At 40.1% G+C, this 16,812-nt stretch overlaps 1 protein-coding gene across 4 annotated transcripts; it reads left to right on the forward strand.

Moving 5' to 3' along the window:
• The first annotated feature begins 1,822 nt into the window (after positions 1-1,822).
• CDV3 (CDV3 homolog (mouse)) lies at positions 1,823-15,950 on the forward strand. 4 transcript variants are annotated; one of them, XM_010562037.1, is made up of 4 exons: positions 1,823-1,898; positions 4,046-4,182; positions 5,238-5,400; positions 13,460-15,950. In XM_010562037.1, the coding sequence occupies exons 1-4, from the start codon at positions 1,888-1,890 to the stop codon at positions 13,482-13,484; spliced, it is 336 nt and encodes a 111-aa protein (XP_010560339.1). In that variant the 5' UTR covers positions 1,823-1,887; the 3' UTR covers positions 13,485-15,950. The 4 variants fall into 4 exon arrangements, with proteins under 4 accessions (XP_010560339.1, XP_010560337.1, XP_010560341.1 ...); XM_010562035.1 differs by lacking the exon at positions 13,460-15,950 and adding an exon at positions 6,498-8,807; XM_010562039.1 differs by lacking the exon at positions 13,460-15,950 and adding an exon at positions 6,679-8,807.
• Positions 15,951-16,812: the final 862 nt, after the last annotated feature.

Below are 16,812 nucleotides of genomic sequence, written 5' to 3' on the forward strand. Positions count from 1 at the left end.
GGGCTCCGGGCCGGGCGGACTTCGCACCCGCCCCGCCCCGCCCCGGCCTCTGCTCGGAAGGCGGCTCGAACCCGCGTGGAGGGCGCGGGGTGGGGGGTCGGCGAGAGCGGTGCCGGTTCCCGGTCTGCGGCTTCGGTTCTGCCCAGCTCTCCCTGGTTTGCGGGTGTTGGCGCAGGGCAGCGGCCGGAGGCGGGGAGGTGGCCTCCGTCGGCCACCTGGGTTTGTGGCGTGTGGCCTGCGGACCTTGGCGGTGAGGTCCCCTGGCTCTGCAGGCGAAGCACGCCGAGCTCTTTGCCTTCCTGCCAGGAAGGGGTTTTACTGCCAGCAGTTTTCTTGTACCGTATTACAGTGAAACGATGAGAGTGCGAGAGAAGCTTAAGTGCTCATAGTTGAGTTGGTGCCTTACAGCTGGCCGTGAGCTGTAGATTTTTAAAACGAATTTTAAGAAATGCTCTGCTGTTTCCTGATGGCGTTTAACTTGGGGAGCTTGACACCTGCAGTAGCTTTCTAAGTAGTCCAAGGTCAGTAGTAACCTTTCAGCTGCTCTTCTGCTCAGTTGCGTCTGATTTTGACAGAAGCTTGCGCTTGGATTAGAAATAAAGATTGTTAAATGTGAAAGGTACATTAGTTTGGAAACTGTGATGTTTCCATGGAGATGGGAATATAAGAAATCTCAAAACATTTTAGAGCTGTAGACTCACGCTCTTCCAAAAGACTGAATCTTCAGCATATGGTGCAGTAACATGAGGTCACTTTCTACTTTTGCCGTTGCTTTAAAGCAGGTCAAAAACTTCCTGCTAGAGGTTGATAACGTAGAAGATCCTAGGACAGGGCTCCTACAAGAAGCTGTGTTCCCAGCTGTTCAGCAGAAAGGGGGCTATACCGTCGGCAGAGCTTGCTTGCATGGTCTTTGTATTTAAAGCAATTTAACTGCATTTCACGTAGGGTGTAGGAATTATGTAAACTACTAATTAGACTGTGTGTGTCTTAAAGCTGCGAGTAGGAACATGGGAGGACTGCTTCTCTGTTCTGCTCCATTTCTGGCCTACCTTAATAAGCCCAGAATCTGCTGATTACACCGTAGGACAGCTCCACTTAGGTGGGTCCCTCTTTCCCCAAACACGTGATCAAACTCCCCTCTTAAAACCTTAAAGCAATGCTCTCCAAAGACTAGTATTCTGCTATTTTTGTGTACTAAGATTGCTGTGGTTTTGAAGCTGACCTTTTCACTATTACAAAAACATTATTAAGAAAATGAGAAAGGCTGTAAATGTGGTTGTGAATGTGGAAGAGTCAAATGTACCAATATTAATCTTTGTCATAAATGCTCTAAGCTATTCCAAATGTTCTTTACTGTTTGGCTCTTGATATAGGTGATGAAAAAGCAAATCTAAAGCTTCATGTGCATTCAAGCTGTCATAAAAGCTTACTGTTAGGAAAAGGGAGAGGTCTTGCCCTTGTATATGCCTGGTCTTGATTGCATGGTCTTGTTCCCTACTTTGTGTTGTCCCTTGGCTTCCCGCTGGATTTTTACTGTGATGATGCGGTTTTCTTTCACTTGAATGACTTTTTTGCCTGGGCATTTCTTAGCTGTTCTAGTGAGTTAAAGTCAGCTCACAAGTGCATCCTAGATGACATACAGTAAGTTAGGGGAGGAGGGAGCGGAATCCTTTCCCCTCTTGGCATTGGTGCACATGGATCAGTTTCCTATGGAACTGTACCTTCACTCTTAGTTTTCTTTGTATTATCTTAGTTACATTCTTCTTTTCTGTCTTCAGTGTAAAGACAGTAACAGCTTATATTTTTCTTCTCTTACAGGAAGAGGATGATTGGAAGGAGTTTGAGCAAAAGGAAGAAATTGATTATAGTGGTCTTAGAGTTCAGTCCATGCAAATAAGGTACTACTATTTTTCTTTTTCTCTCCAGTATAACCATTACCTATGTTTAAAAACTACGTTCTTTCTTCAGAATGCCTTCATGGAGTCCAGTTAAACAGAGGTTTGATGTGTTGCTGCCGATGTTCTCTTTATTTTCTAAACCTCTGTTAATATTCTAGGTCTGTCTGTTTTGGTTGGGTCTCAGATTTTTATTACAAATGCCTAACATTACCCTCCATAAAGATAGTAAAGTTGGAATTCCTCAGAGAGGAGTGCAGCATAGTAACTCTCACTGAATCATTTGACCCCTGAAAGGGTATCTGACTCAGTTTATTAAGCATTATTCAGCATCTCAGTTTGGGGAGTGAATTCCTGAACCATTGCATTTTTATTTCAAAAAAACCCCAAAATATAGTTGTTAAAATTAGTATCCCATGACGAGATCCCACAGGACTGTGTTTATAAGTCTCATCCAAGATTCTTTGTTTGCTTTTTCATTAAATTGTTCCTGTAGTCTGGTCCAAAGTAAGTCTACTTAAGTCTATCCTGGTTAAGAAAACCGTTTCATCAGAACCTTAGTCTTAGACTGTCACATAATCCTCGTTGTCCAGGTACTGATGATGTTCAGAATAATGCCATCTTAAAATAATCTTACCTGTAACCAGTGCAGTAGATGCTTTCTTCTGCTAAATGTTTGAGCAGGTCTTACGCATTCTTTGATTTTTTTTTTTTTTTTTTAACACCCCCCCCACCCCCCCCCACCCCCAGTTAGTTAACTTCAGTTAACTGGTTCTTTTAGGTCGTTTACATGTATTTGGTCCACAGCCTCTCTGTACCATTGAAGTGTTGCAGCAGATCATCACATGTATGAATGGACAAGTAACAAGTGGGCTGCTGCTTCACTGACTGCTAGTACTGTTTGATTGGAAAGCGAGTACTTTGGTTTTCCAGACAAAGGCTGGCATTCTGAATGCTTTTGATGCTGTGGCAGATTTTCAGGCATGTGGAAGTTTCTGACACAGGATTTTGTAACCGCACAGTTAGTGGATTCAAGGGGAGAGTGGAGAAGTAAATGGAAGAAAAACCCACTGGAGGTTATAAGTTACCCAGCTCTGGAGATCTCTTTGCTGAAAATAAGACACAGAGTATCGAGTGGGGGTGGGATGTTATGTATACTTACTCTGTTCTAGCCAGTCTGTAGGCATCTGCTTCTGACTGTAGTTTAAAATAGGATAGTGATGTATTTAGGCCCTTGGTCCGGCTTACTATGATTGTTACTGTATTTGGATGAACAGTGAAAGGCTGTTTAATTTTCAGAAATGATAGGTATTTTTAACTGTTCTCTAATTATTACTTATACAGAAAGCTTATCTGATTATGATTAGTAGAATTTGGTGTATTATAAACTTCTGTATTCACACTTTGCTGCTGCTGTTCAGATCAGTGTCTTGGGTTTTTCAACAGCCTCACTCTCCATGTATGTCCCATTATACCACACTGCTTTCTGTAATAGCTTTGTCTAGCAAATTATTTTGAGTCTCCGACTATTTCTGTGCAAAATCAAATAGTCTAAATAAAATACAGTCAGGCTTTTGCATAGGATTTGTCTTTTAAAAATGGCATATTTTTCTGTCTGTATTTTTTGATTGCCTCCTTAAAGAAGAAAAATCTGAGTTGGTTTGTAGGTGATATTTGTATGGGTAATATAGGAGTGTTTCTCAGGTGGTTGTGGTTATAGGGAAAGGGAGCTCAGGACTTGCTTTCTGTCACTACTTCTCCACAGTTTCTTCCTCTTGACTAAAGCAGTTTATGGAAGCTGGACTTGTAGTGCTTTCCTGCTTTATCTTCTCATCACTTCCAAATGCATGACTCTCTTAGTATGAGAAAAGTCTTTAAGCTCAAAATAAGAAATCAATTTATTTCACTTAGTACAGTTTGAATTTGTCTTTTTTAAGAACTTTTTTCCTCAGTTGCCAAGTTGTGTAGCAGTGTGCCAAAAATTGTTCAGGTGGAAGTACTAATACAGTGGTTACAGGACTAATGTAGCCTGGTTAAATCTAGTATCTTCAGCACAGCAGCCGTGAAGTCTTGGCTATGGCAATTGTGTAATCTCTGGCAAGTCTTAAACCTCTGTTTGTAAAATGCTGCTTACTGTTTCTCTTTTATAGTGAAAAAGAAGATGATGAAAGTGAAAAAAGAGAAGAACCTGGTGACAACTGGGAGGAGACTGGTGGTGGTGTAGACAGATCATCTGGTCCTTGGAACAAGTCAGCTCCTGCACCAGCACCTGTTGTTGAACCAATTGGTAAATTTAACTCGAGTTGTTTTTTTCCGATCAGAAGTGTATCAGGTTGAATTAAGCTGCTCAGAGGGTAGAGCTTAAGGAGCAGTTCCTGTTCAGGCACCTTATAACATACTAATGGCTTGTTTGGCCTACTAGCAAATGAGGAAATTTTCCCGTGAAGGCATCTGAGGAACTGAATTGATAGTACTGTCAGATTCTTTAAATAAACATGAACGGAGGGATTTTTATTTCTGACTTCAAAAGGGGGTGGGGGAGCATTCCATCTTTGAAGGAGATCCCTCTACTTTGCAACCTGCAAAATACCTGTTGGAAGCATTTCTGCTGATCTAAAAATATTGCTTTGACAATTAAGTGGATGTTTAACCAATATTTGATGTCTGATATGGCAGTTCTTGAGAAGGGTTCCATGGTTAGTAGTGTGCTTTTCAGATCAGTTCTCTGGTACAGAGAACATGACATTGCAAAATTGATTCTTGAACTGGGATAGGACTTCAGTTTTGATTAAATACAGTTTATTAGTGTCAGTGGAGATAAACTACTTAGCTGTGATCTGAGTTCAGACTATTCTCTTCCATTGAGAAATTCATTGAAGAGCGGCCTGCTGTGTGTTTTCTTGTTTGTATAGGCAAGGAGGTAGAGTTAATCAGTGTTATTTCATTGTAGATTGTTACCTTAAATACGAACTATTTGGATATTCTCTTCTGTATTTGGAGAGGTGCTTTAAATAAGATTTGGCAAATATATAATTATGTGTTTAAATCTCTAGTTTTAAATGTAAGCTGCTAATAAATTGTAAATAAGGGACGTGAAGTCCTCATCAGTGGTTTTGATTTCCTGAACTTTGTAAGGCAGTATACTGGAGCCACATTTTAATTTGACTACTAAGTATATGTTAAATTACATAACACCTGATTTCCTGCCTTGTCTAAAAGATTTGCTTCCAGCACTTTAAAAGGTGCAAAACATACTTGTAAGATTCTTTTTTTATTTGTGGTTTTTTTTTCAGATATGAATGCAAACTTACTCTCTCGTCTAAATTTTGTTCTTATAACTAGTTACAGAAACCCCAGAACCAGTTCAGACTGGTGGTGTATACAGGCCGCCTGGTGCCAGGGAGGGTGGCAGGCCACGGAGAGCACAGCAAGGACCACCAGAAATCTATAGTGATACGCAGTTTCCATCACTGCAGTCCACCGCCAAGCTTGTAGACAGTCGAAAGTAAGTACATTCCATTAAGTCCCTATTTTAACTGCCTTCTCCAAGTTCTTACTTTGTTTTAGGGCTTAAGCCTGAATCTTTCCACAGAGGAAGGAAATAACTAAGAAATTATTCTTTTTGGCAAAGAGATATGAGAGAGGTCTTAGCTGTATTTTCCAACTCTCGGAAGGGCTTCCCGTGAAATAATTTTCATATCCCAGTGAGATAGCCAAGCAAGACTGCCAGTTACCTTATCGCTGACTTGCTGAAGGATTTCCCTGAAGCAGAGTATTTCTGTGCTTGATAGCATCTGGTTCCCTGAGATACTAGCCATGGTGAGGCTCTGTGTTACTACCGTCAGGAGGCATGAGTAGGATGTCTTGAGCACACTGCCTTCTCACTAAAGGTGCGACAGTAACTTCAATGGAGGAACGGGGTTTAATACAAGTATAAATCAATAAACTTGCTGTGTGAGCTGTGGTTTACAATGAGCCCCCCCAATTTTGCTGAAGTGTTTTGTGTTTTGGGGTGCTGAAGACTTGAGTTTCATCCTGCTTTTGAGTCCTGATCTCCCCATAACCTCATTCCCTACAGAAGAGATAGCTAGGCCAATACCTAATTCACTTGGGGTTTGGGGTTTTTTGATTGTTTGTTTTTTCTGATTGCTGTGTTACTGACTAATACAGCCAAGCAGAAGCTTTGTTTCTTTTTTTTGTGTGTGTGGCTTTGTCTGCTTGGCAAATGAGATATGCTGTCATTGATGCTTTAGGGTTTGAATGGTGCAAATTGAGCTAAGATGAAACTCTGAGTGAGCATTCTAGAAATGGACTTCTGCTTTCTAAAACCTGTTTTTCATAAATGTGCTTAAATTTACTTTTAAGAATGCTAATACTGAAATTTAGAATGTAATCTGAATTGTACTGGATGATGAGCTTGACTCTGGAGATAAGGTTTTTACAAGATTTGCTTTGGGAATGTTTGGTTGTTCTGTTAAAACTCTGGACCTTAGTGTTCTGTGTTCATAATGCTTTTGTTGGGATGGGTTGGAAATCGACTAGAAATTCACAACTCACAAGCTAGTGATAAGATATTTACTGATTACATTTATTTTCCCTTAGGGATAAAGAAATGGAGAAGAGCTTTGAAGTAGTAAAACACAAAACTAGAGGTAGGGATGAGGTCTCAAAAAACCAGGCACTTAAACTTCAGCTAGACAACCAGTATGCTGTGCTTGGGGATCAGTAGAGCTGCATACACAGTACAATTAAGGAATGCTTTTTTGGTAACCCTTCTACTAAGGTAACTAAACTACAGCTAACGGCTATGATGAACATGCCACCTTATTTCTGCTGGATCTACTGCAGCAAGTGCAGACTACTTTGGCGTAAGTGATTGGTTCTCCTGCACTATGGAAGCATAATATGTTACAACCTCTCCATTGGATGTGGGGCAAATTAATGTAAATGATTGAACAAGAGTCATCAGTGTTCTTTAATTGCTCAGAAAGATACCTGCAGCCAGTGGTCATTTCAAAATCTTTTTATGTTCAGATACTGAGCCTTCGTAAAGGTTGACTACCTCAGACTTGCTGCACTCATTGTGGACACCATGTGGATCACAACTTCTGGAAGAGAAGGTTACAGCTGTTTTAGTGGCCACCTGAAACTTGAAACCAGCTCTACTGGATTCCTGTCAGAAATCCTGCAGAAGTCAGCCATTTGGTTCCAATTTGCTATAACAAAGATTTAAGTGACCTTAATGACAAACCTGTTCTGTTCCCCTTCTGAGGAATCCTGTCGTGTAGCCATAGCCTGCTAGAGACTTCTGGAGCGTACCATACCACTCATACTATCCAAGTATAACAGAGCTGTAGTTTGTTTACCTTTTTAGATAGCTGTACTGAAGTAACTGCAAAACAAATTAAAACTCATTCAGTATCAGATTTGAGGAATGATGGGTTTGAATGGTCTGTTTGTGTTAGCCATTTTCACAGTTGTCTGTTTAAGCTTTTTTTTTTTCTATTCTCCACAAAAAAAACCACCTGCCTTGTTTCTGGTATCAAATTGCAGTATATTTAAATAATGATGAGATGTTGTAGTGAAATAGGGTTTATTTTGGTTTTCGTCATGAGGTTTGTCTTTTTCACCCTAAAGCACTAAGACTGACAAGTTTTGATTTGACACAGAGGAATCCAGACTCCAACTACAGTCTTCAGAAATTGTTAAAAAAGAGATATGTGGCAGTAGTGATACTAGATAAAAATTTCTCCTCTATTAAAAAGTTATTTGCTTGTTGAAGAGTAATGGTTACTTGATAACTAAAATAACAGTATGCAGAGGGATAACTAGAGCTGGAAAGCCTTATTTGTTTGGCTACTTCTGTGAAGCATGCAGGCTTTTTGAGGCAGAAATTCTCTAACTAAAACACATAAATGGTCTTTATTCAAAGTCAGGAAGTTTAGTGATAATGGAGGGCAGTGACTTCTTTAAGTTGTCATCTCTGACTTAATTTAGTGGCAGTAGGCAAAATGGCACTGATACACTAAGAATATAGGACATTGCCTGTAACTCTGATTTGATGAACAAAACCTGTCAAGTACCAAAAGTGTCCTGCTGTAACTGTTTTTGTCTTCTCTGAATTGTTACACCAGAAGCAAAATGAAATATGATAGTGGTGTGCTCCAGTGTTGAGGTTTCTCAGAGTAAATGCCAAAAAATAGACCCAATATCTATAAGAGTTGCCAATGGCAAGAAAAACAAGGGAACAAAACAAAACTTGCTTATGTGTGTGGGAGTAGTGTGTATGTGCAGAAGGTGAGGGTAGTGCAGGAATTGCCTGGTTGGGTTCCCTTTGACTAACTGCTGACTCGCTTTAAATCTACTTCTCTGAGGCCAATGGGAATTTTGCTGTTGACTTCAGTGGGGCTGGGGTCTCACCTGGTTCTTTTGTGCACAGACTAGAACTGGCCTTGCCCTTGCAGAGTTAACTGTCTCTAAAACTTCTGCTAGAAGCTGCTATTAAAGAGAGGGCTCATGAGACTATTCTTAAAATTGGAGACTTCATTTGGAAACAAAACCCCACTGAAAGACTGATACCAATACCTTGGACTCTGAGCCATGTATCTTCCTTGAAAATAACATTTTTTGCCAGCAAAACTGTTGCTTTGTCACTAAAGATTTCTGTGGAATTCATGGTAAATGGACATGTCACTTGATGCGGTAGAAACATGAAGTCTTAAAACACTTTTCCTGATGCTCTAAAGTGATTGAGATCACCAATGCACATGAATCAAGTTTTACTCTACTGTATGAAGGGTAGATGAGACTGTCCATTGTACCGTCTTTATTTGAGGTTTTGGGCATGAATTCTGGCAGTTCAAGAAAACCCTGTAACAGTTTCAAATCGAATAAAATGGAAATATACATGGATTCTGGAGTCTAATTAATCTTTACCTTTAGTTCTAGCTTATGACTGTACAACAGCTAAGGAAACATAGAGCATTTGGATCTCCTAAGGGACAGGCTGTGGAGTGGGTAGTCAGCCTTATGGTCAGGTAGGCTCTGTTTGAGAGCTTACAGCAGTGCATATGAGTATGACTTTTATTTGTACATAGAAGTTTAGTTTGCTACCTGTCAGAGTGTCTTCTTACTCCCACCATCTAGGACTGGTTTGAGATTGTGAATTAAGTATGAATGAAGCTTTGATTTGCTTTTCACTTGGAAGTAGCTCTGCTAAATTAAAGAATGAAAAAAAAAAAAAACCCCAAAAACAAAAAAGCCCCTCTGGATGGTTACTGTCACTGGAGTCCATCAGCTACTGATAACTAGAGGTGTTATTTTGGGGGCTTTTCTTAAGCATATCATTCCAGGTTCTTTCTGGCAGCATAAAGGAAAAAAATCAGAAATGCAGCAGTTTCCATAGTACAGAATGTTAAGCTAATTTAAAGTGTTTCTAGTGTTAAATACTGCTGCCAGCAACTATCAAAATGCCAGTTGTCAGTATCTTCCTTGTAACAATTAATTGTTCTGCATGCCTGAAATTTTCAAAGTCAGTCCTCTGTGGAAGCTCAGTATGCTTTTGAGACTCTGAAGTCCAACTCCATCTGGTTTGTTATTGCATTCATTCCAGGCATGCTAAGAATGTCCACTTCATTCCTTCAAAATCCTTGTTGAAGCCTCATTCCATAAATGAAGGATTGTCAGTTGTAGAAACAAGATTCTTGGTACCAGTCAGTGAAATGCAGTTGTGTGCTGCTTCAGGAACTTCCTAACCTAGCCTGTAATATGCTTTTATGGTGGTTAGTTATTAATTTTGAATTTAAAGGTTCCATTTTACTATCTCTGGCTTAAAATAAAAACACAGCCATATAGTAGAACATTTAAATGTCTAGTACTTACTGGGGAAGGAACAACTTGGATTTGTGGTTCTTGGTGATACAGTCTGCATTTAAGGAATGTTAAAATGCCAAAACTTAGATATTTTAATAAAGTTGGACTTCCCAAGTGCCCACTGTAGGAATCTGGCATCTGTATTTACTTGAGCTCTGATAATAAATGTAAGAGAGGACTAGGTTTGCTCACACCCCACTCCCACCCTCCCTCCCAGTTCAGCTTTGCCCTGGTTAATCTTGCTCAGAAATGAAGAGGAATTGACAATTTGAAGTGACGTGTGTCCTGCTACTTCAGTTTTGTCTTTGTAGCTAGCTTTACCAGTCATGTCCAAAGTAACTCTCTTACAAAATTTAGGAATAGATGAATTTTTAATGGTACAAATTGTGTTAGAGACCTGACTCCACAGGGACAAGGGTTTACAGTGCCTGACTGCATCTGGTGGCTCTTGGAAACTCTTTCATCACCACAACATGGCTGAGGCACCTGTGCTGTTTAGGTCAAGTAAACACCATACAAATTTGATAGGGCTGCACATCTTGGAGTTTGCTTATCTGAGCTTTTGCAGTAGTCCTATTCTTTTGTCTTTCTAATTTCAGCTTGGTTGAGCGGTTCTAAACTTGCTTGTGGTTTTCTGTCAAATACCATAACTAAAACAGAGCAGATGATTTTTTTTTTTAGACTAATAGGGCTTCATGTGCTTAAAAGGTGCTTATTTACAAGGTAGTAATATTATTCTTTCTAATATTGACATGGTCAGAGAAATGAATACCTCATATTTTACATGACCAATTTGTATCAGAGGCCCAAGAAGCTAAATTTTACCAAAAACACCTCAAGTACTTAAAAATACGTATGAATAGCCACAATCCAGGTTTTGTTGCCTGACTGTAATTTAGTTCCCAAATTGTCCCCTTCTGTTTTCAGCTTTTAATTTCACAAATTGGTTTTAATGGTAAATAGGGGCTTTATTTGGGAATACAAGAAAATAAGAACATGCATATTTAAATTTCAGATATATAAATTAGGTGCATACAAAGGGGGAGGAAATCTGACATACATTTCCTGATAAATTCTTCAGAAGTTAAAAAGTCAGCTTGTCTGTATCAGGGTTCACATGAGAACCTGCAAGCTCTAGCAGATAGAAGAAGAAATGACAGCAGAAAACAGAACTGAGGAGTCCAATCCTGATTCACATAAGTCTGTCTACCCTGTATCTAGAGTTTGGCTTCTGAAGCACCAAATGTAGTTCTGTTTGAAGTGAAATAAAACAGAAAGGAAGTTTTGCGTTTTTTTTTTTTTAATTAGGGAGAGTGGAAATTATGGGAATAAAACACAGGGGGTATAAGAGAGGGATTAGAAAGGCTGTTTTCTAAATGGTAGTATTAAATGTATAGCCTGAGGTAGGGAGCGGAGTGCGAGTGGCTGGATAGGAGACGTGCTGTGTGGGTCAGTGCTGCTTTCACAAGTGGCAGATCCACCTGACTAAGTGTTTGAAGTTCAGCATTTGGGGAAGGCATCCCTTTAAAGGAAAGAATCGGGAAAACCTGTCCAGAGAAGGTAGAATTTTGCTTTGGTACAAAGCTGTCTAACCGGTTGCCTAAAGACAGAGCTGAGAAGGGACAAATTCCATGATAGTTCAGCAATCTTATTAGGAAATAACTTGTTTCATACTTAAGAAAGCTTTTCACTTCTGCATGATAAAAAGCTGACACACTAATTCAAATGGCTATGAAGACATTTCCTGCTTTGTGAATCATCTTCTAATGGTACGTATGTCATGGGTTTATGTTCAGTTGCTTAGATCATATGTTGATATAGCAAGGTTAATGAAGTTCAATGGGCTGCTTAGCCAGAACGCAAATATTAAAACCGTATCACAGTATTATTAATGAGTCACCAGAAAAAGCAGTGCATCTGGAACACTGGAATGGAAAGTATCATCTAAAACAACTGCGGGCACCGAAGAGAAGCAAGCCCATTTTGTAGCAAGAGCATAGGACCAGCAGAGTGGGGTTTGGCCTTGTTTTTCCACTGAGCTGCTGTGTTAACTTCAAGTAATTTAGGTTCACTTTGCCTCAGTTTCCCCAGCTGTACCAAAAAACCCAACAACCTACCTCACAGGGGTGTTGTGAGGCCAAAGCTGTTTGTTGTCAAGGGCTGGGGCCAAGGGAAGGTGCTAGAGAGGACTAAAAATTTTTATGAAAAGATCTTTATATTAGCTTTCATTACAGTATTTTAATACTACTTTGGGAAAGGCTCATTTCTACAGAATGTAATATGTGTTCTATTGAAGTATTATGTAATTAGACTTATTTTAGTATGTATGGGTAAGGAAAAAGTTCAGGCTGAGCGCTCTAACTGGTATTTCCTCTCTTTAATTACCTGTGCAACCCGAGTGGTATATTAATATGAGGCTTTCTGTTTTTATGTGAAATACATTAAAATCAATATTGCTATATTTTGTAAACCCCATGACTGAAATAAAACCCTGCTCACAGTTGATAGCCATCTCTTATAATGTGGCTGTTTTAAAGTTTGTTTGAATTATGTGAACTAGAAATGTTCACTCCTGAAAGTATGTATTTGTGTCAGGATACTAAGTGGTATTTTCTAGTAGGAATGTAGTTTTCTTCCCCTCTCCACATATAAACACACATTTGTCCTACTCTTTATCCTTTCCCATATTTAAGTTGAAGTAGCATGCAGGTACAGTCAAAACATGGGAGAGAGAGTAATCTTAACTTCAAAACTTTTGAAAATCTGGTAAGAAGGGTGGCTGTGAAGGAAAGAGATGAAAGGAATAAAAGAAAATGAAATAGTTGCCCATGGAGAAGTTTCTGTGAAACAGATAAAGGAAGGAAATGATCAGAAGAGAGAGCTGAGAGGGGGAAGCAGAGGGGTGGGCAGGAGAGGAAGGGATACAGATGCAGTAGAGGTGATTACCCTATTTAGTGTTATCTCCCATTTTATCAGTTAACTGTAGCTGAAGGAACAGGAAGAAAATTTTTATGAATATGCCCTTGTTTGCTGTTGCTGGTGATTTCAAGGTTCATCACTCAGCTTTTACAGGGGGCCTGCAAATAGAAGCAGAGAACATGATGGTGGCATGCCGGCAGACAAGTCAGACCTCTGGCGGGTACTGGACAGAGATGAGGCGCAGCAGCTCTCTTCTCTTACTGACGTTTTTATCATTGCAGCACCTCTAAGAGAGTTGTTAATGTGCATTAGCTGTGACAATTCTCTGTCAGGAAAGATTACTGTTAAATTTCAACGAACTATTGCGGTTGCTTCAGAGGAAATGCTGAACTAGCTGAATAATAAGCATTAAAGAGTAACACGGGGCTTTTTGGAATACTTAGGGTGATGATGATGACGAGTGATATTGAGGTCAACAGATTGGTAGGTGGCTTAAAATGACTTTGAGGTGTGGCCCCTATATGGTGGGGAGGAGAATTACTTTTAAGATGTATATCAACAATTTTCCCCTCCTAACAAATAAACTACCTTGGTCTTACTGTCTTTCCAGCTACAAAGAGCTGCTTCTACTGTTCTCTTATCACTTTCCTCCCTGTATTTTTCTAATATGTCACTTTTTTTAAGGTGCTGCTGAAACAGCAAATGCTCGTTGAGGACCTCTAAGAGAAATACATGCTGTAATATTTTTCCATATTGTTCTGTCTTTAATACAGCCTAACATCTTATTCGCTTTCTTGACTGCAACTACACATTGAGCAGATGTCTTCATCAAGCTGTCCATGGTGATGCCTAGATCGTCCCCTTGAAAGATCACAACTAATTCAGAATCCACCAGAGCATGTATGAGTGGTTTTAAAGCCTTTCCAGTGTTCATTGCCTTGGGTTTATTTTCTGTTGACATTCACTTGCCACTGAATTGCCATGTTTACAGAGTGAGTTGGCTTACCCTGGCAATCGCCATCTTCCCCAGTGCTGACAAACCTGGTGATTCTCTGTGGGCATTGGCTTTTGCCATCCGATATGCCGAAGCCTTCAGTTTCATGTATGTAATTCACTCTTCTTACAGTGATTGGCATGGCATGCTCTTACTAACTATTACTCAATCTGACCTTTTCTGTTCTGGTTTTTTTGTCTCCTATCTTTTGTATTGGATTTTCTTTCTAGCTCAGTTACAGCATTGAAGTCATCGAGTTGTAACTGTCTGTTTTATTTCAAATAATTTGCCTACAGAAAACTGTTAGTTAAAATGTTGTCATAAGCTTCCTTTTTTTAATTAAAATAAATCACTTATACTGTATCTCTTTCAGAGTATGTACAACCATAACAAAATGATTCAAACCATAAAAACAGGCTGATACAAGAGAACAAATGCATTGAGAAACAGGTAAAGCATATGTGAATCTGATCTCCCAGAGCTTAACTTCATTGGTTTCTGTGGAGTTATTTCTGTCACTTGAGATCAGTTTCATTAAAACTTGATTTGAGATCTTCTCACTTGAAGTCTAGATTCAACAGCCAGAATTGAGCGCAAGTGAACAAGCCCAGAGCAAACTTGTTTTCAGTTTCTGGGTTACTCTGCTCTTTGTGGCAGAGATGAAGCAGATGTATTACTTGGTCTCTGACCAGCAACCAGCCACGCTTAGTCTAACGTACCTGTTGTGGTACGTAGCTGGACATGGAAATAGGAGTGCAGGTTTTGAGATGAAGATGAGCGCAGCAACACTGGGGGGGAGGCTTAGTCTTTGTGGTTTGTTTCATCTCTTCACATCTCATCTTGTACTTTAAGGTTAAGTCTTTAAGTGCTGACTGCTTTTACCAGTAATGCTACGTTTATAAATACAAAGGAGGTGGTGTAAGGGAAGACTGAAGCCTGTTGGGGCGTATAGCCTACCACATAAGAGCTGCGTTGTCTATCAGAATATTGTGTCACAGAGAACAGCTGCTTTCCGGGACTAATAGTGATATGTGGTTGAGAAGAATGTACCTTGGATTTTGCATCCAAATAAATGGTATCTGTTAGGTGTTCTATTACAGCAGTTACTAGTATTCTGCCAAAATGAACTGTGGCTGCTGGGGGTTTATGAAGTTGGCAAATTGGAGCTGAGGGTTTTTTGTTACTTCTGAGGGGGCGGGGGGGAATACAGCAGATGCAGCAAGATTGGACAGTTGTTCATACCCTCTCCTGCACATCTGACTCATCTCTGCTGCTACACTCACCAAAGCCCTGTCTTGATGCTGTAAATCCATACTGTGTTACTTACTAACCACCCAGCAACCTTCAGGAGTGAATAGTTCTCTGACTGTGCACTGTGTCTTTAATCTGGGAATTGGGTAAAAGGCAAACTGGTTTTGTAAACTGGCATGACAGTGTTTTCTAGATAATTGGCTCTGCTAATTGCTTTTTCTGCAACTCAAAGTCCAGCAAAAATCTCTTGGTTTGACCTTTCTTCACCCTCTAGAGTATTCCCTTCTTCTTTTGTTCATCTACATTATCATCATGCCAAGGATTTCTAGTCAGGTGCCTGAATTATTCACCACATCTTTAGAAAGCAGCTCTATAAGCAAGAACTGCTGAGTCTTGGTGATGCTGTATTTCTTCAGTCAGCGCTCTAGCATCACAAACATGGCTCCATCTGTTGCAAAATTGCTTAGCAAATAAATGGGATCTCCTTGGAGAATTTAAACCAAGACCCTCAAAAGCTACATGGGAGCCTAATTCCCACAGAATACAGCCAAATGAAGGCAGTAGCATTGGTCACAGTACAACGCGGTTCAGCCATGAAAGTGAGTAGGGTTGCATGACTGGTAACATGCTAGCTCAAACAAAACTCTCTTATCTGGACAGCAGGGTCTAGCCTAAGGCATTTTTATTTTTTTTAAGGAAGAGATGACTGAGTGAATAATAGTAAGAGGACATCTCTGTAAGTGAAAAAACAGGGAACTGAATTTGCTTTTAGCAACATACCAGAATGTCTTGCCACCACACTTAACCTGAAGAAATGAAGATAAAGCCATTTTGAGTGCTTATTGTAGTGCGAAAGAAAGGACAGTGTCTGCCAGGGAAAATGGTTGGCTGGGAGCCCACTGAGCACAGCAGACACTGTTTCAGCAAAGTAGAGTACAATATGATCTACTCCTGAGAATCCCTGTGTGGCCCCCACAGTCAACACAGGAACCTAATGGTGCCTGTATATTTATATAATTGTATGTTTATAGTCATAACCTGAACTATATATATTTTTTTGTCAGTAGATTTTTTTTACCCTGGTTTACCTATCATGGCTTCTGCATATGACAACTTCTAACTGTGCAGTGCACACACCTGTTGTCCTTTTGTCCCATGTTAGAGTAACAGTATCAAACTCTGTAAAGCACTTTTGTGATGTTTCCTGTGAAGAAAGCTGAAGAAAATAAATTTATCTTGACAGCACCAAGTGAATTTATACCTCCGAGTTTGTCTTGCTGTCATTTTGTTCCCCCCGTCTCTTCAGCAACTGCAAGCCATTGCAGCGGCAGTTGGTGTGAGGGACAGCGGCGTGCTGGTTCCATGGGGGGCTGGTGTGTGTCCGATGTTAGCTGCTCCCCTTTTACCCTGCCCCCAGGATTCACAGCAGCTGCAGGAACTGCACAGCTCCAAGGCTTCTTAAAGCTTAGCTAAGTGGGTCAAGGGAGTGGTTTCTTATCTGCAAAGCAAGAATAACCATACTACCCTTCCACAACAGCTTCTTCTGCAGACTGGGAAGAAGAAAAAAAATACAATAAAGTCACAGGACCCTTAAGTCTCACCTACTGACATCCACACCTATTTAAAATGCCTGCAATGCAAAGCAGCATTTTGGAGGTAGAGCAGAGAATTGCCAGGGAAACACAAAGTTAATTCAAAATGCGATTTAAGGTGTTAATGGCAGCGTTATTTACATGGACTTGGAGCATGTCAGAGATGTCCAACATCCACGAATAGCAAAAAGCATCAAGCTGCTAACAATCAAGAAAAGCAAAGCAGGTGGTTAAGACTGTAGTCACTGCAACTCAACGTCACAATCTTGCCACAGCCTAAGCCCCATGC

Source organism: Haliaeetus leucocephalus, unplaced genomic scaffold (assembly GCF_000737465.1).
Source record: "Haliaeetus leucocephalus isolate CR32 unplaced genomic scaffold, Haliaeetus_leucocephalus-4.0 Scaffold153, whole genome shotgun sequence".
Classification (NCBI taxonomy): Eukaryota; Metazoa; Chordata; class Aves; order Accipitriformes; family Accipitridae; genus Haliaeetus; species Haliaeetus leucocephalus.

Coding starts and splice junctions, on each gene's coding strand:
- CDV3 (XM_010562035.1), top strand. Junction 4,183..5,237: donor ACCTGTTGTTGAACCAATTG/GTAAATTTAACT, acceptor TCTTATAACTAG/TTACAGAAACCCCAGAACCA. Junction 5,401..6,497: donor AAGCTTGTAGACAGTCGAAA/GTAAGTACATTC, acceptor ATTTTCCCTTAG/GGATAAAGAAATGGAGAAGA.